Source organism: Papio anubis, chromosome 13 (genome assembly GCF_008728515.1).
Source record: "Papio anubis isolate 15944 chromosome 13, Panubis1.0, whole genome shotgun sequence".
Lineage (NCBI taxonomy): Eukaryota > Metazoa > Chordata > Mammalia > Primates > Cercopithecidae > Papio > Papio anubis.
Genome location: NC_044988.1, coordinates 102,818,102 through 102,845,626, shown reverse-complemented (window position 1 = coordinate 102,845,626; position 27,525 = coordinate 102,818,102). Strand labels below are relative to the sequence as shown.

The 27,525-nt window shown below is 52.3% G+C and overlaps 1 protein-coding gene across 2 annotated transcripts; it reads right to left on the bottom strand.

Moving 5' to 3' along the window:
- Nucleotides 1–165: 165 nt before the first annotated feature.
- On the bottom strand, nt 166–27,196 carry GTF3C5 (general transcription factor IIIC subunit 5). Of its 2 annotated transcripts, XM_031654677.1 has the most exons (11): nt 26,708–27,196; nt 17,524–17,743; nt 15,871–16,069; nt 8,348–8,543; nt 7,155–7,259; nt 5,335–5,449; nt 4,794–4,874; nt 4,476–4,573; nt 3,163–3,245; nt 2,075–2,217; nt 166–855 (listed from the first exon to the last, which is right to left on the bottom strand). In XM_031654677.1, the coding sequence occupies exons 1-11, from the start codon at nt 26,885–26,887 to the stop codon at nt 689–691; spliced, it is 1,587 nt and encodes a 528-aa protein (XP_031510537.1). In that variant the 5' UTR covers nt 26,888–27,196; the 3' UTR covers nt 166–688. The 2 variants fall into 2 exon arrangements, with proteins under 2 accessions (XP_031510537.1, XP_031510538.1); XM_031654678.1 differs by lacking the exon at nt 17,524–17,743 and having other exon boundaries at nt 26,708–27,159.
- Nucleotides 27,197–27,525: the final 329 nt, after the last annotated feature.

Here is a 27,525-nt window from a genome sequence, read left to right as displayed (position 1 = left end):
CCCAGCTGCCCTCACCCAACCCGACCACATGTGAGGGGCACAGGCCAGCACTGCCAGCATGAGGTCACTGAATGAAGGAATAAACGAAGGGACAAAGGGAGCCCAAGCCCCAAGGCAGCAAGAGACTCCCCTGCAGCTCCAACATTCACACTGAGAAACCAAGACTTCTCGGGAAACTGGTTTAATAAGGACAATTCCAGAGGGGCCTGGCTGTGGGCAAAGCTGTGTCAAATGGTTGGGATCCAGAGCCAAGGGCACTTCTTGCCACCTGAGACCATGGGCCAGGCTCCCCACACTATCTCCACCGCCATAGTCATGAGAGCCAAGTGAGACTGGCCTGTGGCCTGGGGCCCCGCAGCTGCCCAGCTCCACCTCCGGCATTTACTGGTCTCATCCTGAGAGGCATTGGGTGCCCACTCACTGGCTGGATGCTGGACTGGTTCATGGGTGGTGGAGCCAGGGCATACCCTTTGGGGATGTCCCTAAGCCCTCAGGACAAGAGGCAGCACCAAGCAGCACGTCATAGCCAGTGCTTGGGTCAGCTGCACCCTCTGCTGGGACTCCAGCTCTCCTCAGAGGGCCTCCTAGGGCCATTCCGGGCACTGGGGGTGGCAATGGGGAGCCCTGGCTCCCTCATTAGACCGGACACCAGTCTGGCCGGGTCAGGAAGGCCCAGCCTTGGGCCCTGTCACACGTAGTCCAGAATCTCTGTCTCCATCTCGTTCTCACTGCCGTCGGATGGCTTGAAGTCCTCCTCCTCCTCTTCCTCCTCCTCATCCTCCTCCTCGTCTTCCCCAGACTCGTACGTCAGCTGCCCTTTCCCGCCGTCAGCCTTGGCTGAGCTGGAAAAGAGAGCTGGGGCCGGAAGAGACGAGGCCATGGGTGTCCCATGCAGGCTGCTGGGTGGCCCCAGAAAGGCCACCAGGCTCTGGGGAGCCTGTTTACTACTATAAGGGTCCGAGCTTGAGCTCTGAAGAAGCTGGTGGGTAAGTATGGGGTGGAGATCCCCCGGGAAGGTGTAGTTTAACGGGCACCCAGGGGAATACTGCAGCAGGGGAGCCACGAGCAGCTTCAAGGGCCCAGGGACCCTCAAGAGTGAACACGCCATTTTCTCTGGGAAAGGGTCCACACTCTTTTTTTTTTTTTTTTTTTGAGACGGAGTCTCGCGCTGTGTCACCCAGGCTGGAGTGCAGTGGCGCGATCTCGGCTCACTGCAAGCTCCGCCTCCCAGGTTCAGGCCATTCTCCTGCCTCAGCCTCCGAGTAGCTGGGACTACAGGCGCCCGCCACCACGCCCGGCTAGTTTTTTGTATTTTTAGTAGAGACGGGGTTTCACCATGTTAGCCAGGATGGTCTCGATCTCCTGACCTCGTGATCCGCCCGCCTCGGCCTCCCAAAGTGCTGGGATTACAGGCTTGAGCCACCGCGCCCGGCCGGGTCCACACTCTTGATTAGATTCCCAAAGGGGGCTGAATCTGGATTCCAAGCAAGACTAAGAACCCCTGCTTCGGTCAGATCTGTGTGGCATGGCTGGGTCCAGGATGCCCCCTCCTCCAGCCTGGGAGGAGTCCCCTGAGAGAGGAGGCCTCTTATGACTCTCCCCAGCCTTGTCAGATCCACTGCCTGGCAGGTGCTGCCCCCTTCACTTCCCCTGCAGCTGGCCCTCGCTCCTGCCAGGGTTGCCTGGTTCCAGGAAGGGGCTGGGCTCCGTAGAACAGGAAGAAGACAGAGGCAGAGCCTGCACTCGCAGGGCTGAAAGACGTGGGCTGGTGTGAGGGCGTCAGGTGGAGGCCCCAGTGGCAGCGCCGGGCTGCTGCACCCGTCCCCTCTGGGCTTGTCTCCTGCCCCAGACCCCAGCACCGAGGGCCTCCGCTGAGGAAGCCTCTGTGGGCAGCTGGGGTGATGCTGGCTCCTGGGCTGGGCTCTGGCTCACAATGCCCCCCTCCCACCAGGGCCAGAGGCAAGATGATGCCACCTAGGTGCCATTTCCCAGGAATGGGTCCCCTTAGGGAGACCTCTGTCTCCAAGGGGATCCCCAGGCATCCTGGGCCCCCTTAACCCCAAGCGGCTCTCACCAGGCCTCTTGGAGCGGATGGTCTGCCGGATCATGAGGGACATGGTGTCCCTGAGCTCGTCGCTGGTCTTGGGGAGGCACCACCCATCCCGTTCGGTGCAGGAATTCTCAGCCCCGTCGTTGCGGTGAATGATCTTCTGCAACCTGGGGGTGGGGAGAGGGTTGGGACATAAAGTCCCAGGGTGGGTCTCTGCTAAGAGATGCTGGTGTTGGCTTTTGCCGGAGGCAGAGCTGTACTGAGAAAGGCAGCCCCGTGAGTGAAGTCTACAGAGAGGAATTGGAAACACGAGCTGTGTGCTCCCTGGACCCCTCACACACATGAAGCTGGCCGTGTACCCCTGCACATGCTTCTGGTGAACCATGGCTTTCAACAGATTTCAAGATGTATTTGATGTGTTCCCATCTCCATCTCCTCCCATCCCAGCGCCCTTTCCCTGCAATTTTTTTTTTTTTTTTGAGATGGAGTCTCGCTCTGTCACCCAGGCTGGAGTGCAGTGGCGCCATCTCGGCTCACTGCAAGCTCCGCCTCCCGGGTTCACGCCATTCTCCTGCCTCAGCCTCCCACATAGCTGGGACTACAGGCGCCTGCCACACCACCTGGCTAATTTTTTGTATTTTTAGTAGAGACGGGGTTTCACCATGTTAGCCAGGATGGTCTTGATCTCCTGACCTCGTGATCTGCCCGCCTTGGCCTCCCAAAGTGCTGGGATTCCAGGCGTGAGCCACCACGCCCGGCCCCCTGCAATTCTTGAAACATCACTGAGAACAAGTCAATAAAAGGTTTCTGGGGTCTGATGGGTCCTGGGATTGAGAACCACTCATGGGGCCTTCATGTGGACAGTGGAAGACAGGCAAGGACGTAACAGCAAGAACTGTCTCTGCCCAGTTTGGAGCCGCGGCTTTCTACAGGGCACTGCCTCTGCGAGGACCGCCAGCACGCCAGGGCTCTCGGCAGCACCAAACTCCCAGACAGGCGAGTGTTCTTGCGGGAGATGAAGGCCAACGTGAAGTGGAAGAGCTGCAGAGAGCACTTTGGTCCCTGGGTCCCACGGGTCCCCCTCAGTGTCTCAGGGCCCCTCTCATACATACTCTTCCACATTCAAGTCGCATAACTGGTAGAACATCTGCCGATAGGGTGGCAGGGCCCCTTCCCGGAAGATGTAGACGGAGTCCTGGTGAAAAAGGGGGAGAGAGACAGGGAAGGTTAGCTGGAGCCCTGGGGGGCTGCCAGTGTTAGAGACTCCATGTAGGCTCCCATGGGGTCTCTCCAGGGAGCTGACTGGTCACCAGGACCAGGTTGGGCAGACAGGCTGGAAGGCCAGGGAGCAGTTGGGGAAAAAACAAGGTCTACCTCCCCGGGACGCTCTAGGAGAGGCAGAGGAGCACCCAGGCCCTCCTGGGGCCACTGGAAATGGTAAGCCCGCCTGTGCAGCAGGCCATGGCGCCCACGGCATGGGGCCAGCACTAGCCTTGTGCCGGGCTCTGCTCTCTGTGCCTTCCTGCACTCTGACCTTATCCCTCACCCACTGCTGCTAATTTGTCACCCTATGTTCCCCTGTGGGCTGCCCTGACATCTCCTCTGGGGAAAGCAGGGCTTAGTGAGTATTTACTCTCTCCTTTCCGTACCCAGCCATGTAGTTCTAGAGGTAAGGATAATGGCCTCCCAGGAGAGGCCTCGAGGAGGCAGGCCACACAGGCTGTAGCATGATCGCCCCTCACTGGGAAGACAGCAAAGATCTCAAAAACCTGGGGATCAGGCAGGGGCCCCTGGACACGGGGAAAGCGAGTCCCTCACATCACCCGTCTCTGCTGCACTCATTTCTGCCGCCTGCTCCCTTGGCAGGTGATTCCACCGTGCGGGACGACCCCTTCTCAGCCTCCCCCAGGACTGTGGAGTGGCTTGCGGGAGCCTGAATGTGGGAACAGCTCTGGAAACTGCCAACCCCCGCCAGGCAATCACACTGACAGAAACGTAAGCCGGTGAGGCTCCTGCCACAGCTGCGGCCCACATGGCCGGCTCTGGCTCTGTCCTCCTGCGTGTGCCCAATTCCGATCATTCCAGGAGTGGTCACGTGGCTCCGTGGGGGCCCAGGCTCCCAAAGGGCTTGAGAAGGACAGCCACATGCAGCTCAGAAGGACAGCACCAGGCTTCCCTGAGACCTGTCACCACCTCTTTGCCAGATGTCCCCAACACACACAGCCCCAGGGCTTTGCACCGAGTTCTTGCCCTCAGTGTCTGAAAGCTGTCCTAAAAGCAGCTGCCAAGGCCCTGGTGGACAGAGCTGCCCTAACCACACCCCTCCAGCCCACCTACAGGGTGCCCGGCCCCGAGAGGGAGGTCCTCCCCTCTATTCCTGGCCTCCCCTGGGAGCCACTCTCTCCTGGGGCTCAGGGGTGCCCACCTTGAGCTTGTACTTGCTGGAGGCTGGTTTCCGAGCACCGCTCGTCCCCGATGGGCCCAGGCCCTGCTTCAGGTCATGCATGGTGACAAGCTGGCTGGCTGCGTGGGGACAACAGCAGTGCTTGGCATATGCAGGGTGGGGAGGAGGTATCTCTCCCAACCATGCCCTGCCCTCCTGCCTGCCCACCCCCTCCTGGGGGAGGAATGACTGGCAGAGCCCTGGAGTGACCCCCAGGAACTACCTCCCCATCTGGGTCCAGGTGCCCCGCCTTCCTTGGCAAATCACTCGTGACCCACAAAAGGCGCCTGGCACACTTACGTGTCTTCTTGACGGTGATGGGGAGGCTGTAGTTGTAGGTGCTGCGCTTTGCTTTGACTGGCAAGTCGCTGGGGGCGTAACCTGCAGGCGAGGGCAAGCATGTCAGGAGGGTGGGCACAGGGCCGGTTGGCACACAGCACTGGCTTCACACTGGAGATGGGACTTGGGTCCATGGGGCCAGCTCCTGAGAGGGCAACTCCAGGCTGCCAAGCATGCCACTGCAGTCACCAACGCATCCCAGCACTTCCCAGGCGGGGTGGACACGGATGCTCTCACCAGTGCCTGGCCTGTCTCACAGGACCATAGGGCACGTGGGGTCACTCGATGAGGGACTGTGGTTCAGAAACGGGGCGGTCAGTGGTGGGGCCAGCACAGAACTGGGACTTTCGTTTCCACGCCATTCTGCATCCAAGAGTCTCAGCAAGGGGAGCAAAAGGTTTTTTTATTCTCTCCAAATGAAAATATTCTTACTACCAAAGAGAATGCTAGAAACTGAAAGATAGAGAGAAAGGCAGGAAGCAAAGCTTTCAGGAGTTTTTACCGTGTTTCATTCCACAGCGGATTCGGAAATCGAGGACTTGGTAAATCTTGGCATTGGGGTTTTTTCGGGGGTCATACCCAAATCGAATCCATAGGCTGCGCCAGGGACCTGTTATCTGGAGACAGAAAAGGTGAGAATAATGTGAGGCGAGGTGAAGGCCCCCAGGTCCCTGGGTGGGGCAGAGCCTACACAGAGGAAGAAGAGCTCAGGAGCTGGGGACAAGGCTCTGGATGCCCAGGCCTGCTCTGCCACGTGCAGGCCCTGTCACCTTGGTGAGGGCACGTGGCCTTTCCAAACCTTGGTCTTCCTGTCAGATGGAGGGAACAGGAGCACCCTTTCCTGTGGGTTCTTTTATTTGTTTTTCCGAGAGAGGGTCTCACTCTGTTGCCCAGGCTGAGTGCAGTGGCACAATCACGGCGCACTGCAGCCTCAATCTCCTGGGCTCAAGCCATCCGCCTACCTTAGCCTCCCAAGTAGCTGGGACTATAGGCATGAGCCACCACATCCAGCTAATTTTTAATTTTTTTGTAGAGATGGGGTCTCACTATGTTGCCCAGGCTGGTCTTGAACTCCTGGATGCAAGCAATTCTCCCGCTTCAGCCTCTCAAAGTACTGGGATTCTAGGCATGAGCCATCATGCCTGGCCTCCCACGGTTTTGGAGAGGATTAAATGAGATAGCACCATGGAGCCTTTATCATGGTTCCTGGCACATATTAAGTGCCCAGTGTTACTACTAGCCTAATCGATGAGATGTCTTCTGTCCCCAAACGGAGCTTTTGAATGGCTTATGTCTAAAAAGCCAGTGCCAGCCAGGCGTGGTGGCTCCTGCCTATAATCCCAGCACTTTGGAAAGCCGAGGCAGGTGGATCACTTGAGGTTAGGAGTTCGAGACCAGCCTGACCAACATGGCGAAAACCCGTCTCTACTAAAAATGCAAAAAAAGAAAATCAGCTGGGCGTGGTGCCCCTGTACTCCCGGCTACTTGGGAGGCTGAGGCAGGAAAACCACTTGAATCCCAGAAGCGGAGGTTGCAGTGCACAGAGATCACACCACTGCACTCCAGCCTGGGGGACAGAGTGAGGCTCCATCTCAAAATAAATAAATAAATAAACAAACAGACAAACAAAACAAACAAAATAAACAGAATAAAATAAAATAAAAATAAGATAAAATGCCAATGCCAAGCAGCACAGGTGGTGCGCCTGAGCTGAGAGTCCGACACGGCAGGAGGAATGAGTCTTTTCTGTGCCCTACTGCCTGTTGCAGACCCTCATGCTCATGTCTTACGCCACCTCCCCTAATGCTCTGTGAGGCCTCACGGTGGGGAAGATCCCTTTCCCACCAGCATCTTTGGGAACCTCAGTAATGACATCCATCTTTCCATGCTTGTAGATCAGAGACGGATCTGCCTCCCACTGAACCCCACTCAACACAGGTGGAGGACGACACGGGGCCGCTGTGGTCAGGGGCTGGGTTCTGCAGCCCAACAGGCTGTGGAGAGCGTCCTGGACTCAGCGAGCTGAAACTTTTCCAGTTGGCTTTAATAAGCTGTCTTAGGGATGCTAGGATTGGGGGACCAGGACAGAGGGGAAGGAAGGATGGAGGTGCCAGGACGGGGGAGGTGCCAGGTTGGGGGTAGGGCAGGAAGGATGAGGGCCAGGTGGGTAGGAAGGGTGGGCCAGGATGGGGGTGGGGCAGGAAGGACGGGGAGCCAGGATAGGGGGTTGTCTGCTCTTACTGTGGCTCTAAGACATCACAGCAGGGACCAGGGACCATATGGCTGGGAACCAAGGCAGGTGGGCAGGCAGCTGACACTTACCATGTAATAGGCTATGAAGGGAAGCAAGACCTTGAGCTTGTCTGGGTGGACGCTGATGTTGGCCTTGACAGCATTCCGAGACCAGATGGGACGGATGTCAAACAGCTGGGGAGGCCAAGGGCAGACAATGAGAGGAGCACCAGCAGCTTCCACCCTTCTGCCCTGAACTCCCCAACATGGGCTGGGCCCCAGGGGCCCCTCCAGAGAGGAGCTGATGGAGGACAGGGGTTGGACACACAGGCGTGGCCCTAGGACCCGCTGCACTCACTCTCTCACCCCGTCCCTCAGAAGCCTGGGCTGCATGCCCACCTGCCAAGTGCAGTTGTGGGGCTGGGGCCCTGAAATGACCACAAGAGACATGGTCGCTGTCTTCATATAGCCCACAGCACAGCGGGGAGCAGGGCTCGGGGTGGGGGACGTGCTAGAGTCCCAGGGTCCCCATGCTGCCCCTATCTACATAACAGGTGCCTGAGGTGGGACATCGTCAGAGGTAAAGGGGACAGCCTGGCCTGGGGAGGACTGCAAAGGTCAGCGTGGCTGGAGTGTAGAGGGCCAGGGGACCGGGGCAGTGGGCCTCACAAGCCAGTTCAGGTCAGGAATGTGGGCTGTGCCTGGAGGGCAATAAGGAGCCACGGACAGTGTGCCCCAGTGACTGCTGGAAATCAACAAGATATCCACGTGGTCTCCCACAGGCACACTGTGTAAGGGAAGAGCCAGGCTCCAGGTGGCAGTGGCCTCACTATGAACCTGATGCTCATGCCAGTGGGGATGCAGGCCTCCACGGCACCTGCAAGCCTGGGGAAGGCGGGCTGCCTGGCAGCACGGCTCCAGATCTAACGGTAAGAAAGTGCTGGGCCTGGCACACTAGGTGCCCCAGTGGGTTTGCTGCAATGAGTGAATGGATGAATAAGAGCTCAGTGGATCCCAGAGCTCCACATGGAGGTCACAATTGAACAATGCACACATATTTTTCTTAAGAACTCTAAGAAGCATTTTCACCCTTGGGAATGTAAAACTTATACCGATACGGCCTTTAGACATAACATCTGAAGGTGAGAAGTTCCCATGCACTAAGGAATGGGGAAAGGTCGGTGCAGCCAACCCCACAGCCAGGAACAGGGAGCAGCTGTGTAAACACGGGAGGCCAACACAGAGGCTGGAGCCCCCGGGGCCGGGCACAGTGCAGGACTTGCCTTCCTCAGCTCCTCCTCTACCTTCCGGTCCACGGGGTTAGTGCAGACTCTCCTCCACGTCTGGGCTGCAGCCTCCAGTGGCTGCTTAGGCACCTCCTCATCCTCAAAGTTGACAAAGATGGCATTGTGGGGGCGCCGGGCCCTGCTCAGGCCAATCAGGTTCTCGCCGGAGATTGGGGGGTTGTTGTAGCCTTCCCTGGGGGCAGAGAGTACAGGTGAGAACAGGAGCACCAAGGCCATCCCAGGTACCCACCGGACCAGACCAGGCAGGGAGCCCAGAAGCCTGGCAAGGCCCGCAGCCACCGTGTGCCTCTCCCTGGACGTCTGTGCTGGGAAAGGACCCCAGAACTGGCTGCTAAAGGAACCTGTATTCACAGAGGAAGAGATGCGGCCACAACTGCCTATGACAACTCAGAGAAGCTCCGGGGCCGGCAGCTCTCAAGCTGGGGAAAGCCCAAAAGGTCCTAGAGGCTGGAGTGCAGGAAAGGGCACCTGTCATGGGGCTGGTAGCCCCACAAGTGTACTGAGTCAGGTGCAGCACTGTCCAACTAGTGAAAAACTGGACAGAGTCTAATGTCCAGCAGCTGGCAATGGTGAAATCACTCAAAGCACAGCTGCATGAAAGAACACGATCTACTGTCAAAACAGGGACAAGAGCTGCACTCACTGACATCTGCTTACACGCGATTCACTTATTTAATGCTCAAAACTAATCATACAGAGAAAGGACCATTTTCTAATACAGCAGCGGAAACCACAGGGACTGGGAAACTTGCCCAGAGACAGAGCTCCTGGGAAGGAGCTGGGACTCCCATCCAGGAGCCTGGCTGCAAAGGTCCCATCACACACCTGTCCTGCCACCCAATAGAGCATGACTCTTTGGCTCACAAGCATCTCGACCACATGTAGGTGAATGAACAAAGGACCTCACAAAATGGCATTGTCATAAAACACAGGGGTTAAAGTCAAGGGTTCCATTTGTCCCAACACATAGAATGTCCAACACCAAGAGGGAACCCCAATGTCAACTACGGACACGGGGTGACGATGTGTCAGCGTAGGTGGATCCACTTTAACAAGTGCCCCACTCTACTGAGACGCTGATGATGGGGGAGGCTGTGTGTGGGGGCAGCTAGGTGGCATATGAGAAATTGCTGTGCCTTCTTATTTTGCTGTGAGTCTAAAATTGCTCTAAAAAAATAAAGTCTTAAAACACACACACACACGTACAAAGCAGAGATTCTAGAACTATCTCTGTGTGCTGGCACAGAACACCCTTAGGTAGACATTTCTCAAAATATTTGTAGTGGTTACCTCTTTAAGGTTGGACACCAAACTTACACAAGAGCAGGCAGAGGCCGGTGTCAAGAAACCCCATGAGCCCGCTACCAGTTTCAACAATGATCACCACGTGGTCAATTGCATTTCATCTGAACCTCCACCCAACCCACCATTTTGAAGTACATTTTAAAGCAGGTCCTGGACATCATAGAATCCATTTGGGTGATTACTACCTTTTAAATTTGTTTCCATTTCACCTTAGTTTTCTACATGAGTACATATCATCTGCACACTTACAAAGAGTAATAGTAACTTTCACATTGTGAGACAAAACTAGAAAGACGGGATCAAGTCTGGGCCTTCTTTTTAAAATGGCTGCGTTAGAAACCGCACGGGACAGGTCAGCACTATCCTGTTTTCAAAGATGCCCCCAAGGAAAACCGGGTGGCCATCTGCAAGAGCAGCCCTTCTACGCCCAACCCTGTAGGGAGAGGCTGTGCAACCGAGGCTGCACCCCCAGCCCGCTCCCCGGGGCGGCCTCAGGCTGTGGTCTGTGTCACCATGATTCTAAGCAGGTGGGGAACTGCTGGCAGGGGTCGAAGGGTGCTGATGGCAAAGTCAACAGGACCACCTTGGAGAGTCCCTGAGGAGCAGGAGGGACCCACCATCCTCCAGTTAGGAGGACGTCAGGCCAGCCCAGCAGCCTGTGCTTGCCCACCTGGTTTGTGGGAAGCTCAATCTCCCCAGGAAGGGGCCAAGGAGGCAGTGGCTAGGCGTCCTCTCTGCCAGTCCTCACGCACCCAGCAACGTCAGCAGGGCAGGAGAATCGACAGCAGCCCTGGGAGAAAAGGCAGGTTCTTTCCAGGTGCTGGAAACCGATAAACCACATGGGGAGAAAGGGAGCCTCGGGGCCCGAGGGCAGCTGGCCCTCCTCCCTCATTTTACCCCAGGGGCTTGAAACAGCTTCCCACTGGCCCGCAGGGCACAGCAGACGCTCAGATGCTGCTGCCACCTAGTGCCAGGGGCGGCAGTGCAGACAAGTGCTGTTTTCATTTTTTTGAGATGGAGTTTCGCTCTTGTTGCCCAGGCTGGAGAGCAATGACCCAATCTCAGTCCACCGTTTTAACCTCCACCTCCTGGGTTCAAGCGATTCTCCTGCCTCAGCCTCCCAAGCAGCTGGGATTACAGGCATGCGCCACCATGCCTGGCTAATTTTTTACATTTTTGTTTTGTTTGTTTGTTTGTTTTTTGAGACGGAGTCTCGCTCTGTCGCCCAGGTTGGAGTGCAGTGGCGTGATCTTGGCTCACTGCAAGCTCCACCTCCTGGGTTCACACCATTCTCCTGCCTCAGCCTCCCAAGTAGCTGGGACTACAGGTGCCCACCACCATGCCTGGCTAATTTTTTTATATTTTTAGTAGAGACAGGGTTTCACCGTGTTAGCCAGGATGGTCTCAATCTCCTGACCTCGTGATTCGCCTGCCTCTGCCTCCCAAAGTGCTGGGATTACAGGCGTGAGCCACGATGCCCGGCCAATTTTTTGTATTTTTAGTAGAGATGAGGTTTCTCCATGTTGGCCAGGCTGGTCTCAAACTCCCGACCTCAGGTGATCCACCCACCTCGGACTCCCAAAGTGCTGGGATTACAGGCGTGAGCCACCATGCCCGCACTGTTTTCTTTTATGTATTTTTGTTTCTGACAAGAGTATGCTGCTGTGGTGAAGAAAAAATAAACAAAAAAACTTTTTTTTTTTTTTAAAAACAGGGTCCCACTCTGTCACCCAGGCTGGAGTGCAGTGGCACAATCACAGCTCACTGCAGCACTGACCTCCCAGGCTCAGGCCATCCTCCCATCTCAGCCTCCCGAGTAGCTGGGACCACAGGAACATGTGCCACCACACTCAGGTAATTTTTAAAAATGTTTTGTAGACACAAGGTCTATGTTGCCCAGGCTGTTCTCAAACTTCTGGCCTCAAGAAATCCTCCCACCTCAGCCTCTCAAAGTGCTGGAATTACAGGCATGAGCCACTATGCCTGGCCAATAAGTAACTTTAAAAAAATAGGCTGGGTGCGGTGGCTCACACCTGTAATCCCAGCACTTTGGGAGGCTGAGGCAGGCAGATCACCTGAGGTCAGGAGTTCGAGACCAGCCTGGTCAAAGTGGTGAAACCCTGTCTCTACTAAAAATACAAGAATTAGCTGGGCGTGGTGGGGCACACCTGTAGTCCCAGCTACTCGGGAGGCTGAGGCAGGAGAATCGCTTGAACCCAGGATGCACAGGTTGCAGTGAGCCAAGATCGCACCACTGCACTCCAGCCTGGGCAACAAGAGGGAAATTCCATCTCAAAAAAAAAAAAAAAAAAATTCATGTCACCCCCTGCTTCACATTCTTACAGTGAGTACAATATACTTACAGAAAATTGTATCATTCTACATGCAAGAGATTTCTACAGGGAGGCAAAGTGACTCGATTCTTTTTAGTTAATACATTTCCACAGTGTTTTGTTTTTTTCTAACCGGTACAATTTATTCTTACAATCAGAAGAAAGCAGGGGGTGGTGGCGGTAGGGGATGTTACAGACTAGGGGACAGCAACCAAAAGAAACGTGTGTGGCCCTGGTTTGGCTCCTGAGTGGCTTTTGAGACAATCAGGAAAAAGTGAACAAGGACTGGGTATGGGTGATGAGGGGGAGTGCTGTTAGCTTTGTTGGGTAGGAGACTGGTATGGCAGGTCTGTCTGAAACACCAGTCTTCCCTGGTGGAGATCCGTGCTGCTTGTTTCTGAAGGCAGCACTGTGCCAATGGGAGTGGAGACCGGCAGAATGTTGCTCACTGGACGCTGGTGATGGGCATGTGAGGGCCACTAGACAATTCCATTCTCTCTACGTTGAGGTGTGTTTGAACCTTTCTGCAATGCTTTTCTGGAGGCAGAGAAGAACACACTCTCTCCTAAGGATGAAGCCTAGGCACTGGTCTTCGCTCCCCACCCCCGTTCCCTGGCTCACCTGCTCTGGGGCACAGCAGCCTGCCCAGCCTTCCTTTGCATGCGCCAATCCCCTGGTCTGGAAAGTTCTCCCTGGATCTTCACCTGGCTGGCTCTGTCTCAGCTCCAGATGTCAGTTCCTCTGAGGGCCCTCGCTGTTACCTGTAGCCCCAGCCCACTCCCCATGACCTCCTTTAAGGCTCCCCGCCATGTAATCATGCTCCGTCTAGCTCCCCACCCCTGCACTGCGCCCCAGCTGCCATGTCGTCCATGGACACCAGGCTCCAGGGAGTGCCCTGGGCCACCACAGGTGTTCAGTCAGGACATGTTAAAAGGAAATACGTAATGAGGAATGAGAAGGCCCTCCCACCCCTTCAGAGAAAACTGCTGAGCCCCAGATCTTCCAGACTTTTCTAGGCTTCTGTTATCACACCACCATTTACTTTTATCCCACAGAATGTGGTCTTGCACCTGCCTTTGTCACAGAGCAAGGGAGGCACCTGGGCATGGGTCCCATCAGTTCACAGAGTCCAGTCTTTTTGTTTGTTTGTTTTTTGTTTTGTTTTTTGAAGCAGGGTTTTGCTCTGTCACCCAGGCTGGAGTGCAGTGCTGTGATCATATTCACTGCAGCCTCAAAATCCTGGGATCAACCAATCTTTCCACCTCAGCCTCCCCAGTACCTAGGGCTATACAGGTGCATGCCACCATGCCCAGCTAACTTTTTCAGTTTTTTTGTAGAGACAGAGTCTTGCTATATTGCCCAGGTTGGTCTCAAACTTTTGGTCTCAAGTGATCCTCCCGCTTTGGCCTCTCAAATCACTGGAATTACAGGTGTGAGCCACTACACTAGGCCCAAGCCCATTCTCTTGAGGGCTGCATTTTTGGAAGCTTAAAACATGCTATGGAACAATTCTTCAACAAACACCATCACCTCTGGGCCAGTTTTCAAAGTCCTTTTCAGACTGGGCGCTGTGGCTCACGCCTGTAATCCCAGCACTTTGGGAGGCTGAGGTGGGCAGATCACTGGAGGCCAGCAGTTCGAGACGAGCCTGGCCAACATGGTGAAACCTCATCTCTACTAAAAATACAAAAATAAGCTGGGCGTAGTGGTGAGCACCTGTAGTCCCAGCTACTCAGGAGGCTGAGGCTGGAGAATTGCTTTAACCCAGGAAGCAGAGGTTGCAGTGAGCCAAGATCATGCCACTGCACTCCAGCCTGGGTGGACAGAGCAAGAGTCCGCCTTTCAAAAAAAAACAAAAGGCCCTTTCATTTTGCTCGTCTGTTTGCAGTAATCTTGCTCCCCTAAATCTGCGTGGGGCCCATGGATACTTGCCGAGTCCCTCTCACTGGCCCGGCTCTGTTCTGGGCACCGGGGCTATGCCAGAGACCAAAGAAGGCCAAGTCGCTGTCTCTGGGGAGCATACATTACAATGCGGTTTTTTTTTCATGTTGTCTTTTTGTGTGTAATTTTAGAAAGCAGAGCATACAAATCAGGACACCGTGGCACTGGGCCATGAGCAAAGCCTGCAGAGCGGGAGAGACCGGGGCGGTGCTGCCCATGGGACCTGGCACTGAGCTCACATCTCAGCTTCCTCATGTGTACGATGCGGGTGTCAGGAACCCTGGGGAATTGCTCCCTGGCTGGGGTGAGATGCACTCACAGCGCTGCTGCTGCACAGGGATGTGGAATAACTGGCAGTGAGGCTGGTCAATGTTATTCATCCCCAGTTGGGTATTTTTTTTTTTTTTTGAGATGGAGTCTCGCTCTGTCGCCCAGGCTGGAGTGCAGTGGCCCGATCTCAGCTCACTGCAAGCTCCACCTCCCGGGTTCACGCCATTCTCCTGCCTCAGCCTCCCAAGTAGCTGGGACTACAGGCGCCTGCCACCATGCCCGGCTAATTTTTTGTATTTTTAGTAGAGACGGGGTTTCACCGTGTTAGCCAGGATGGACTCGATCTCCTGACCTTGTGATCCGCCCGCCTCGGCCTCTCAAAGTGCTGGGATTACAGGCGTGAGCCACCGCGCCCGGCCCCCAGTTGGGTATTTTCAAACTTGTTTTCCTCATTTTGTTTTCACAGTAGTCAATCTTGGATTTTATATAAAGGAAATCCTATTCTTTTATGTCAATGTGTGGCATTTGACAATTTGAACATTTGACAATGCCCAGGCCTGCCTTTCCAACAGCCCCCGGGGTCTCTAATTATGTCAAGAACTTCTGAGTTACAAAATTCATTTCATCTGAATTGCATGTGGGCTTGGGCAGGCTGTGCACATGGGAGGTGTAGCGGGTGGCAGGGGGTGGCGATGGCTGCACTATAAGTCATGGCCATGTGGCTTTTCATAGCTCTCCCTGTAGGAGAAACCCACTACTGATGAGAGAGAGAGTGAGCGCCTGTCCTCAGGAGAGGCACCATGTTTGGGAGGGGACACAGACCATAACCAAGTACAGAGCAGGCGAGAGCTGTGTCGACTCACAGACGCCTTGAGCAGGATGGCACTGGGCGATGGGCAGGGTCAGGGGTTCCATGAGTGACCTCCAGCCGCACAGGGCAGACCAGGAAAGCGTAAACAGCTGGGGTGAAGTGGGACCGAGGCTTGGCAGGTGAGTGTGGCAAAGAGAGGAGGGCAGGGGAAGGACAGATGATCAAGACGCTGTGAAATCTCTGCCAGGGACAGGGACAGTGAGGCTACGGGGAGCAAAGGAGGTAGGAAAGAGCTGGGGTCAGAGAGTGGGACGTTCCCAGGCGGCTTGCTTAAGTAGTGTCATTCCTAGTGACAGCAAGGTCCAGAGACTGGCTGGTCAGCCATGACCAGGGATTACGCCAAAGGCCATTTCTCAGCAGGAACCCACATGTCCCACAGTCACATTTTTTGCCCTGTCCTCAGGAGTGAGGCCAACCTGGTGATCACACAGGCCACTGCTTACTAAGGCCGTGTTCTGTACTCAGCCCTGTGCCGAGAACTGCACGTGCTTTTTAAATTCAATCCCAATACCTCTGTTGGGTAGGTACTACTATCATCCCATTTTCTTTTTTTTTTTTTTGGAGACAGAGTCTCACTCTGTCACCCGGGCTGGAGTGCAGTGGCGCAATCTTGGCTCACTGCAACCTCCGCCTCCCGGGTTCAAGCGATTCTCCAGCCTCAGCCTCCTGAGTAGCTGGAATTACAGGTGTGCACCACCACACACAGTGCGTGAGCCTCCGCGCCCAGCCCATCCCATTTTCAGGATGGAGAACTGAGGCCGCATGGAGAGGGGCCTTACCGGTGCTGGGTCTCTGGTCGGTAGAAGTAGTCCACCGGAGCGTCCAGCCGGGAGAAGATAGGCGGCGGGATGTAAAGCGGCAGCTCCTGGTGGAAAAAGGCCTCCTTCTCGGGCCGGAGCATGAGCACCTTGTCATACATTGACGTATGCTTGCCGCCTGCTTCCGTATGCACGGCCAAGTACTGGAAGTCAGACATCCCTAGAAAGAAAGGTGGGCAGATGGCAGACAATGAGTCCAGGGATACCCGTCTGGGAATGGGCAGCTGCCACACACCGACACCCATGTCTGCTTAGGGAGGTGCTGAGTGGGCCATAGGGTGGAGGCTGCAGGGTGAGGGTGGCAGGAAAACACACCCTTCCCAAATGCTTCTGCAAAGTTGGCTCGATGCAGTCTAAGTCACTTACATAAAAATTATTTTGGGGAGGTGGGTAGCTACATGACAGGTGAGGATGGAGTCCAGGTCAGTGCTTCTTAGACGTTTGTTACTTTAACTCTAAAAACTGCAATTACCTTCGCACCAACCTAATAACATGCACATGAATCACTCGGGATCTTGCTAAATACAGGTTCTGACATGGCGCATTTCTACCAAGCTCCCAGGTGAGGCTGATGCTGCCAGTTCAGAGACACACACTGAGCAGCAAAGTGCTGGTTCAATTCGATAAAAAATACGAGGTGTAATGTTTTATGAATCACTTGGGAAACCTTGTCCCAGAAAGGACAGCCCTCTTTGGTGAATGCCATGAGCCACCAGAATGACTGCCACTGAAAATGCCCAACGCATGGGACCCCAGGTCCTGCTTCTCCTTCATTTCACTTTCTTCTTCCCCTCTTTTCTCTTTCTAGTCCTCTTTTCCCTTCTCAATCTTTAAACTCTTCAGATTCTGCCTAGACCTGCAGCTGTAACTCAGCCATCTCTAAGGCTTGTTAGTAATATGCCAGGCACCTCCTGTGGTCCAGAGCCTGGCCCATTCACGGGCACTGCCTCCCGGAATCTTCACAAGGGCCTAAGGAGTAGACTCTGCAGCCCGCACTGCACAGACAAGGAAACTGAGGCTCAGGGAAGCCAAGCCACCTCCCAAAGACACTGGCAGGGCTCAGGCAGGCACAATGCCAGAGTCTGTGTCTTTCTCACTCCCGTCTCCCTCCCTTGCCTTATTGCTTCCTCCCTGGGGTTCCTTGTAGGTGGCAAACCTGATTGAGGGCTCCACGAGGGACGTTCAACCTGCTGAGAGTTCAAAGGAGCAGGAGGTCTCAAGGGGCTTCGGCAGCTAGGAGGGCAAGACCAACAGCCGCCGAGACCAAGAGAAGGTTCAAAACACTGTGGTGGGGGAAAGATTGGAGGAGGTCTACTGACCAGTTTTATTTGGTCCCATACAATGGTTTCATTAGACGTTAGGAGATTTCTAGCTTAACAACGCTGACGATTGGCAGCAATGAGCCCGCAGTGTCTGGGGAAGCGCTGGCTGGAGGGAAGAAAGGCTGCCTCCCGGATGAGGCCTGTGCCCTGCTGTGTCCCCACAGCCCCTGCCCTCCTGCCTGGGCATATCCTGGCCCCCTTCACTGATGCAGATGACCCACACGGCCCCTGCAGGCAGCTGGGATGGCCGGCCCTGAAATAACCAGACACTGTAAGAACAGATTTCAGTTACCCTGAAATTTGTAAATGGTGGAGATGATGCCAAGGATCTCCATGTCAAATGTGACCTCGGTGTGGGCCTCAGTGCCCAGCACCCCTTTCTGCCGCCTTGTTCTCTTCCTGATGCGGAGCAGCAGGCTGCTGGTACTGAAGCGGTTGGCGCACACTGGGTGGCAGTATGGGTCCTTGGGCCGGAAGTACAGCTCCAGCCTTTTGGTGGGGTCCGCGTAGATCTGTGGCAAGGCCAAAGGAGACAGAGTGAAGCAGTGACAAGCCAAGCAGCCAGTGAGAAGCTGCTCCTCTCTCAAAAAAAGTCTGACAGTGATCCAGGAAGGGCCAGGAGGCTCACGTTTCATTCTGGACTCTTAATTCCAAAAGGCTCATTTTTTAAACCCATGTATCTTAGTTTTTATCTAGTGGAGAAAATGAGAATCGTCTCCTTCCTTCTAAGAAGTTGTGAAGTTGGAGATGACAAGTGCCAATTAAGTAAATGCCATCATCCATCAAGTGCCTGCTCAGTGTGGGGCGTCAGGTTGTCCTCTGGCCACACTTGAGGGGAGGTACTATCACCCTTATCTTGGAGGGAACTCAGGTTTGGTGCAGGGTGGAGTGGCTTGGCTAGGGCTACCTACTCTGACAATTACCCACCATAAAGGGTCTTGGTATTCAGTCTCATATGCAAATGTTTCGAGGTCCAAATGAGATTAAATCAATCAGTAACAAACATTTGGGCTCTGACTTGCTGTTACCTCTAGCTTTCCAAGCATATGAGACTGAATACTAACACCCTTTTGGGTCCCTCTCCTTAAAAACCCCAAGAACAGCATCTATGTCATAGGACTGCTACGGTTCAATATGAATAAAGCACAGTGCCTGGTGCCTAACTCATAGTAGACATTCAACATGTGCCACTTCCATCTGAATGAATACTTGCCCGATGCTGGGTCACAGGGAGCATCGGATGTGCATGTATGAAAGCACCAACAATATGAATAGGGGTGAGGTCACCTACGTGCTGGTGAGCTGGCTCCCAACACCCAGCACAGGGTCTGGCCCTTAGGACATGATCAGGAACTACCTAGGGAGAGAATGAAGACAACTTTGTCCTCAGGAATCTCCTCCTCATGAAACACACACCTCTGAGTCCTGATGGGGTGGGAATGAACCCAAGCGTAGGCCTGGCACAGGGAGGTGCTCAAGAAACATGAGGAGACTGAATGGGTGATGAAGGTCCCTTCCCAAAGTGCTCACGCTGTTGCTGGGTACACATGATCCCTGAGGTTAGCGAGAGGAAGGATTCTGTCAAAGCCATAAATCAAGCGAATAATATAAAAGAAGAAGCCGGGGGCGGTGGCTCACGCCTGTAATCCCAGCACTTTGGGAGGCCAAGGCGGGCGGATCACGAGCTCAAAAGATCGAGACCATCCTGGCTAACACGGTGAAACCCCGTCTCCACTGAAAATACAAAAAAATTAGCCGGGCATGGTGGCGGGCGCTTGTAGTCCCAGCTACTCGGGAGGCTGAGCCACGGAGAATGGCGTGAACCTGGGAGGCGGAGTTTATAGGGAGCCGAGTTCGCACCACTGCACTCCAGCTTGGGTGACCGTCTCAAAAAAAAAAATAAAAAAAGAATAGGCCTAAAACCTATCATTGAAAGTCTCATTAGGGATGGACTCCTTGAACCCTGTAATGTCCCCTTATCCCAATACTGCCTGTAAGAAAGTCAGATGGGTCATACCGACTAACGCAAAACCTCTAGGCCATCAACTAGATATTCCAGAATACTCACCCTGTTGTCCCTAATCCTTATACCCTCCTCAGCAAAATTCCATGCGACCATCAGTGGTTTATGGTCATATATTTAAAGGATGCTTTTTGGGCATGCCCCTTGGCTAAGGACAGCCGAGACATTTTTGCTTTCGAATGGGAAAATCTCCATTCTGGACAGAAGCAACAGTACCGATGGATAGTTCTCCCCCAAGGCTTCACAGACTCCCCTAACCTCTTTGGTCAGATTCTAGAACAAGTTCTAGAACAAATTTCTACCCCAAAACGCATATGCCTGCTTCAATACGTGGATGACCTGCTGGTATCTGGTGAAGCTATAGAACAGAGAGCTGCCCTGTCCGTCCACCTCCTTAACCATTTGCAAGCAAAAGGGTTAAGGGTTTCAAAGGGAAAGAGCTTCAATTCATAGAGCCAGAAATTAAATAGCTAGGACACTTGATAAGTAAGGGCGAACGAAGGATAGGGCCTGAACAAGCTGAAGGGATTGTGTCCTTACCTTTGCCTAAAACTAAGCAGGAACTCAGAATAATTCCTAGGATTGGCTGGATATTGCCGCTTACAGATTGACTCAAACGCCCTAAACACAAAACCTTTATACCTAAAGCTTGCCTAAGAAAAGCCTGGCCCTCTTCTGTGGACCTCTGAAGAAATCCACTAGGTTGAAGAACTAAAACATCTGCTCATAACTGCCCTGTCCTAGCCCTGCCTTCCCTAGAAAAGCCATCTCACCTTTTCATTAAACAAGGGGGTAGCTTTAGGGCTACTTACTCAAGAACATGGGGGTCACTGGCAACCTGTGGCCTTGCTGTTGAAAGTTTTAGATCCAGTAACCTGTGGATGGCTTGAACGTATCCAATCCATCGCGGCTACCACTTTGTTAACTGAAGAAAGCAGAAAGCTGATCTTTGGGGGAAATTTAGTTGTGAGCACGCCTCATCAAGTTAGAACTATCTTAAACCAGAAAGCAGGGAGACGGCTCACTGACTCAAACACTTTAAAGTATGAAGCCATCCTGTGAGTGAGATGATTTAACACCAACCTCTGTAATTCACTTAACCCACAAGGTTTCCTAACAGGGAATCCAAATCTAAAAGGACTTGAGCATGAATGTTTAGATTCAGGCCCGATGTAAGGGAGACCCCTTTCAAAACAGAGCAGCACTTCCGGGGTAACTGAAGGAAAAAGACATAATGGATATTCAGCAGTCTATGGGGAAGACCTTGCAGAAGGAGAGTCAGGAAGGCCGCCCAATCATCGGTAAGCCCAAACATGTGAATTGTTTGCAATGAATCAAGCCTTAAAGCACTTGCAAAACCAAGAGGGAACTATTTATTCTGATTCCAAGTACACCTTCAGGGTAGCTCATACATTTGGAAAAATTTGGACCAAACAAGGTCTCATTAATAGCAAAGGCCAAGACCTTGTCCACAAGGAATTAATCACCCAAGTATTAGGTAACCTCCAGCTGCCAGAAGAAATAGTCCATGTCCCAGGACACCAGAAAAGTCCTTCTTGTGAAAGTCGAGGGAATAACCTGGCAGATCAAAGAGCCAAACAAGCCACCATTTCCTCTGAAACGCTCACTTTTCACCTAACCCCTTGTCTTCCTCCCCTGACCGCAGTTTCCATCTTCTCTTCAACTGAAAAAGAGAAATTAATAAAAACAGGGGCCAAAGAGAATCCTGAAGGGAAATGGGTATTATCAGACCAAAGAGAATTGTTATCCAAACCCTCATGAGAGAAGTCTTATCTCAGCTGCATCAAAGAACTCACTGGGGACCCAAGCTGTGTGTGACGCAGTTCTCAGGGTTTAGGGATGTATAGGAATTTATACTCTGGCAAGACAAATTACAGATAGTTGTCTAACGTGCAAAAAGACTAATAAGCAGACCCTAAGAAAACCACCCCTTGGGGAAAGGAGTCCAGGGTTAAGACCATTCCAAAGTGTCCAAATTGATTACACTGACATGCCCCCAATCGGTTGCCTGAAGTACTTATTAGTGATAGCAGATCACTTTACGCACTGGATGGAACCTATTCCCTTTGCAAGTGCAACTGCTAATAATGTAGTTAAAGCACTGACTGAGAATATTATACCCAGGTTTAATAGATTAACAGAAAATATTGATTCAGATAATGGGACTCATTTCACTGCACATGTCATCGAGAAACTAGCCCAAGTACTAGACATAGCATTGGAATACCATACTTCCTGGCACCCACTTTCATCAGGAAGATGGAGAATGAACCAAACTCTGAAGAGCCACTTAACCAAATTAGTCTTAGAGACTCGGCTGCCATGGACTAAATGCTTTCCCATTGCCTTGTTAAGAATCCGAACTGCCCCTCGGAAAGATGTTGGCTTATCACCTTATGAAATGGTATATGGGTTGCCTTATCTACACTCCACTGCTGACATTGCTACGTTTGAAACAAAAGATCAGTTTCTCAAAAACTATAAACTTGGTCTATCCTCTAGCAGGACTAAAGGCCTCTTAGCACAGACGCCACCCCTAGAGTTTCCAGCACACCAGCATCAGCCTAGGGATCACATTCTCATCAAAAGTTGGAAGGAGGGAAAACTCGAACCAGCTTGGGAAGGGCCTTATCTGGTACTCTTAACTACTGAAACAGCGATCCGAACGGCTGAAAAGGGATGGGCACACTACACGTGGGTGAAAGGAGTAACTTCCACAGACAGGGAAAAATGGGCTGTCACCCCAGGACCCACCCCTACCAAACGAACTAACCCTAAAAAGGGCTTAATAATCACTTGTTTATTTTTCCTTTTCTTTCCAACAGAAGGTCATCTTGTCATCAGTGTGACTCAGGCTAACTATCCCTTGACGCTTCAGTTTGATGCCTGTTCAGTTATCACGTGCAGCTACGAACAAGCTTAAAGGCAGCTATCCAATGTAGGTAAGTATCTATGTCCATATCGCAGAGTCAAACAAGTATAAGTATGGAGCCTTAAAGGGCCCCTGTGGTGACTGGGCAAATGTTTGGTGGACCACTTAATAATATGGGGGGTGGACAGCCAACCCCCCTCCTTTAAATAAGCTGTGGAAACTCTTAACAAAAACTCCAACTTATCCATGGTTCCACTCCACCAAATTGTAAGCCACTGAAGCGTAACCCCTTATTGCTAATTACAGATAATCCCCAAACAATGGCCCAAGAACCCTCTGTATTTGGAGGGTATGGGTTAGGAGCAGATGTTACAGGGCAGGATCCCATAGGAACCCTCTCTCTAAGGTTGGCTGGACCATCGGCAGTTAAAAACAATGAAGAAATCCAGACCCAGGGTCCAAGGAACATATGGGACCCAACGCTCTCCCCAAACATATCAGGTCCAGCGTTCCCCTCCCATTTCCAGGACGACCCAGCCAAAGTAGCAGTTGTAGAAGTAAGAGACCTAAAGCAAACTCTAGCAACTGAAACAGGGTACGGAGATGCAGATGCCTGGATAGAATGGATTAAATATTTCGTCTGCACTTTAAACAAAAGCAATTGTTATGCTTGTACACACGGCAGACCAGAGGTCCAGATTGTCCCCTTTCCTCTTGGATGGTCCTCCAGCCGAGCGGGCATGGGCTTAGCTAGCTCTTTTCCAATACCCCACAGCCGGGGTGACAAATCGTGCCGAGCTCTCTACCGTTCCCTGAAGTTCAACACCCTGCAGGTCAGCCCCCAAAGGCTATCCAGCTTCTGTCTCCCAATGCCAATTTTACTTTATGTCTCTTGTGATGGAAAATTTGGCATTCCTTGGAGATCTAACAGGATGCAGTGAGCTTAAGCCCTTCCAAGAGCTTACCCATGAGTCTGCCCTTAGTCATCCTGAGCGGATGTATGGTGGCATTGTGGTGGACCATTACTGGATACTCTGCCAAGTAACTGGAGTGGCACTTGTGCTCTGATTCAACTGGACATCCCTTTCACTCTGGCATTTCACCAACCAGAAGAAGTAAAAACAAGGCACTGTAGAGTAAGAGATGCCCCCCATGGTTCCTTTGACCCTGATGTTTATATAGATTCCATTGGAGTTCCCCAAGGGGTACCTGATGAATTTAAGGCTCGTAATCGAATAGCTGCAGGATCTGAGTCTATGTTTTTCTGGTGGTTAACTATAAATAAAAATGTAGACTGGATAAATTACATCTATTACAACCAGTAACAATTTGTTAATTATACTAGGGATGCTATCAAAGGAATAGCTGAACAACTAGGACACACCAGTCAAATGGCTTGGGAAAATAGAATAGCATTAGAAATGATACTAGCAGAGAGGGGTGTGGTTTGTGTCATGATAGGAACCCAAGTTGTATTTTTATCCCTAACAATACTGTTCCCGACGGAATCATAACAAAGGCACTGCAAGGTCTTACTGCTTTATCCAATGAGCTAGCTTAAAAGTCTGGGATAAACGATCCCTTCACTGATCTAATGGGAAGATGGTTCAGCAGGTGGAAAGGACTTATGTCCTCGATCCTTATCTCCCTTGCCATTGTAATAAGCATGTTTATTCTCGTAGGATGCTGTATCATACCCTGTGCCCGAGGGTTAATACAAAGACTTATTGAGACAGCTCTCACTAAAACCTCCAATTTCCCCCCGCCTTATTCAGACAAACTTCTACTTTTAGAAAACCAAGAACAGCAAAGTCAAGACATGCTGAAAAGGTTTGAAGAGAAAGAATTATGAAAATCAAGAGGGGGAAACTGTTAGATATACTGAATTCTTCTTCAAAGGTTCAGCTTGTTCAACTCCTTTGTTCTTTGTTCTCCATCTTCAAAGCCTAACTTCCTTGTTCTTTGTGCCACCTTGCCCTTAGTTCCCCGCTCTGTTTAACTGCCCTTCCCGCCCAAACTATTCTTCCCACTGAAATCGCTCATCCTGCCACTGTAACCCACACCACGGTTCTCTCTGAAATAGCCAATCGAGATCAGCTTAGATTGGGTGGTCCAACTCCAACCAGTAGGGACAGGTCACAAAAACAGGGACTGACTGCGTTAGGGATGAAAACCCCTTCCAGGCCGGGAGCACTGGTTCACGCCTATAATCCCAGCACTTTGGGAGGCGGAGACCAGTGGATCACCTGCGCTCAGGAGTTCGAGACCAGCCTGTAGATACAGTAAATTCCTCTCCAAAGATTTTAGCCTGTTACCTTCCTTTAAATTCAAGAGGGGGAAAATTAACAAATACAATGAGTTATGAGTTCCATTTCAAAGAACCAACATGTCAGTATGTTCAGCTTCCCTGTTCTTTGTTCTCCATTTTAAAGTTTAACTCTGGCTGGGCACGGTGGATCACGCCTGTAATCCCAGTACTTTGGGAGGCCAAGGCAGGCAGATCACGAGGTCAGGAGATCGAAACCACCCTGGCTAACACAGTGAAACCCCGTCTCTGCTAAAAATACAAAAAATTAGCCAGGTGTGGTGGCGGGCGCCTATAGTCTCAGCTACTTGGGAAGCTGAGGCAGGAGAATGGCATGAATCGAGGACGTGGAGTGAGCCGGGATCGCGCCACTGCACTCAAGCCTGGGCGACAGAGCAAGACTCTGTCTCAAAAAAAAAAATATATAGATAGATAGATAGATATTTATATATTTAATATAATAAATATATATAAATATAATAAATATATATAATAAAGTTTAACTCCTCATTCTTTACACCTCCTTGCCCTTAGTTTCAGTAAACAGCCCCTTCCTAGCCTCTATCACCTGCTCTGTCCTTAGTCATCCTTAGTCACCTGCTCTGTAACCATCCTTCCTGCTGAAACTACTCACCCCGCCACTCAGGCCTGTGTCCCTGCCCTCTTTGAAATAGCCAATGGGAATTAGCTTAGACTGTGCGGTCCAACCCTAGCCAATATGGGAAAGACACAGCAGTAGAGACTAGCTGCATAAGGGATAAGAACCCCTTCCCCTCCCTTGTCGCTGTGCTCTCGCCATTGCTTCATCGGCAAGACGCACCCTTCTATAGAAGTAAATTTGCCTTGTTGAGAAAACTTTTTGCCAGAGTGCTGATTTTTCTTTGTGGCACCCAAAATTTATTTCCAACAAGCCTGACCAACATGGTTGTGGGGAAAAGCGAGATCAGACTGTTACTGTGTCTATATAGAAAGAAGTAGACATAAGAGACTCCATTTTGTTCTGTATTTGAGATGCTGTTAATCTGTGACCCTACCCTAAACCCTGTCCTTGCAAGAGACATGTGCTGTGGTGACTCAAGGTTTAACGGATTTTGGGCTGTGAAGGATGTGCTTTGTTAAACAAGTGCCTGAAGGCAGCTTGCTGGTTAAAAGTCATCACCATTCTCTTAATCTCTAGTACCCAGGTACACATACACTGCAGAAAGTCGCAGGGACCTCTGCCTAGGAAAGTTAGGTATCATCCAAGGTTTCTCTCCATGTGATAGTCTGAAACATGGCCTCGTGGGAAGGGAAAGACCTGATCGTCCCCCAGCCTGACACCCGTGAAGGGTCTGTGCTGAGGAGGACTAGTATAACAGGAAAGAAGGCCTCTTGGCAGTTGAGATAGAGAAAAGCATCTGTCTCCTGCCTGTCCCTGGGCAATGGAATATCTAGGTGTAAAACCCGATTGTATGTTCTGTTTACTGACAAGGGAGAAAACCGCCCCTCAGGGCTGAAGGTGCGACGTGCTAGCGGCAATGCTGCTCTTTATGCACTAAAAACGTTTATGGAGATGTTTGCGTACACATATCAAGGCACAGCACTTTTCCTTAAACTTATTCAGGTCAGAGATCTTTGTTCGTATGTCTTACTGCTGACCTTCTCCCTACAAGGATCCTATTATCCTGCCACCTCCCTTTTTCTAAGATGGTAAAGATAATGATCAATAAATACTGAGGGAACTCAGAGACCAGTGCCAGCGTGGGTCCTCTGTATGCTGAGCGCAGTCCCCTGGGCCCACTTGTTCTTTCTCTATACTTTGTCTCTGTGTCTCACTTCTTTTCTCAAGTCTCTCGTTCCACCTAACAAGAAACGCCCACAGGTGTGGAGGGGCAGGCCACCCCTTCACATGGTGAAACCCCGTCTCTACTAAAAACACACAATTAGCAGGGTGCGGTGGCGTGCGCCTGTAATCCCAGCTACTCGGGAGGCTGAGGCAGGAGAATCGCTGGAACCTGGGAGGCGGAGCTTGCAGTGAGCCGAGATCGCGCCACTGCACTCCAGCCTGGGCAACAAGAGCGAAACTCTGTCTGAAAAACAAACAAACAAAAAACCTTTCCCTCCTTTGTTCAGTTAGCTCTCGCAGCCGCCATAAGAGCGAGCAGCACCCTTCTACATAAATTTGCTAAATTTCCCTTGCTGAGAAATCATTTGAGTGCTCCTTTTCTTTGCGACTCCGAGCTCTTATTCCAACATGGACATTCCTAGCCCCTTACCCGGGAGACGCCTTCCTCGCCGCCCAGAGTCGGTAGCATCTTAGCCACATCACGCACCACGCCCGGGTACTCCACGCACACCATGCGTCGCTCCCGCCGCAGCTCCACGGGGACAGCAGCCCCCAGCCCCAGATCAGCCGCCTCCGCCGCCATCCCTGCGCGTCTGGCAGGGCCCGCCATGGTCCGTCCCACAAAGTGCTCCCAGAGGCCTCGCCTCAATGGTTCCGCGAAGGAATCGTTCCGGGCTCCCTCACCGCTCGCGACACCCTAACTCCCCGGGCTCAGCAAGACTCCAGAGCCTCCGGGGAGCACAGGGCCCATGGGCGTCCCCATGGCTTCGGGGAAACGACCGCCGTCTCTTCGACTTTCTATTTAAAATGAAGCGGGTTAGCGGACGGGGCGTGGCAAGCACCAGTCTCTCTTACTAGCCAGCGTGGGACCCGGAGGATAATAAAACACCACCCTCCCTCGACTTCAGCCAATGAGAGTCCGAGGGCCGAGAGAGTTTTTTTCTTAGCCAATGAGAAGTCCGGAGGAAGCTAGGTGCCACCTTCTCCTCCAGTTCCATACGTTTTAACCAATAAAGAACTAGAGTTTGACCACGTCCCTGCCCTCTTCTGGTTATTCCACCCAATGACAGCTCGGGCCAGAGGCAGACATCCGACCCGCCTGCTTGGGTGGGAAAGGGTCCCGGCTGAGAATTGGTTTCCGGGTCAGGGTCGGCCTGGATTCTGTAGGTGTTGGCGCTTATTTTCCCAAGCTCTTGCAACCCTCTCGGCACTAGCTTTCTAACGGCGCCTGCTGGGGGCCTCGCGGAA

Coding starts and splice junctions, on each gene's coding strand:
- GTF3C5 (XM_031654677.1), bottom strand. CDS start 26,887: ATGGCGGGCCCTGCCAGACGCGCAGGGATGGCGGCGGAGGCGGCTGAT. Junction 17,744..26,707: donor GCGAGGAAGGCGTCTCCCGG/GTAAGGGGCTAG, acceptor GCCTTGCCACAG/ATCTACGCGGACCCCACCAA. Junction 7,260..8,347: donor TAGAGGAGGAGCTGAGGAAG/GCAAGTCCTGCA, acceptor TGGCCTCCCCAG/CTGTTTGACATCCGTCCCAT.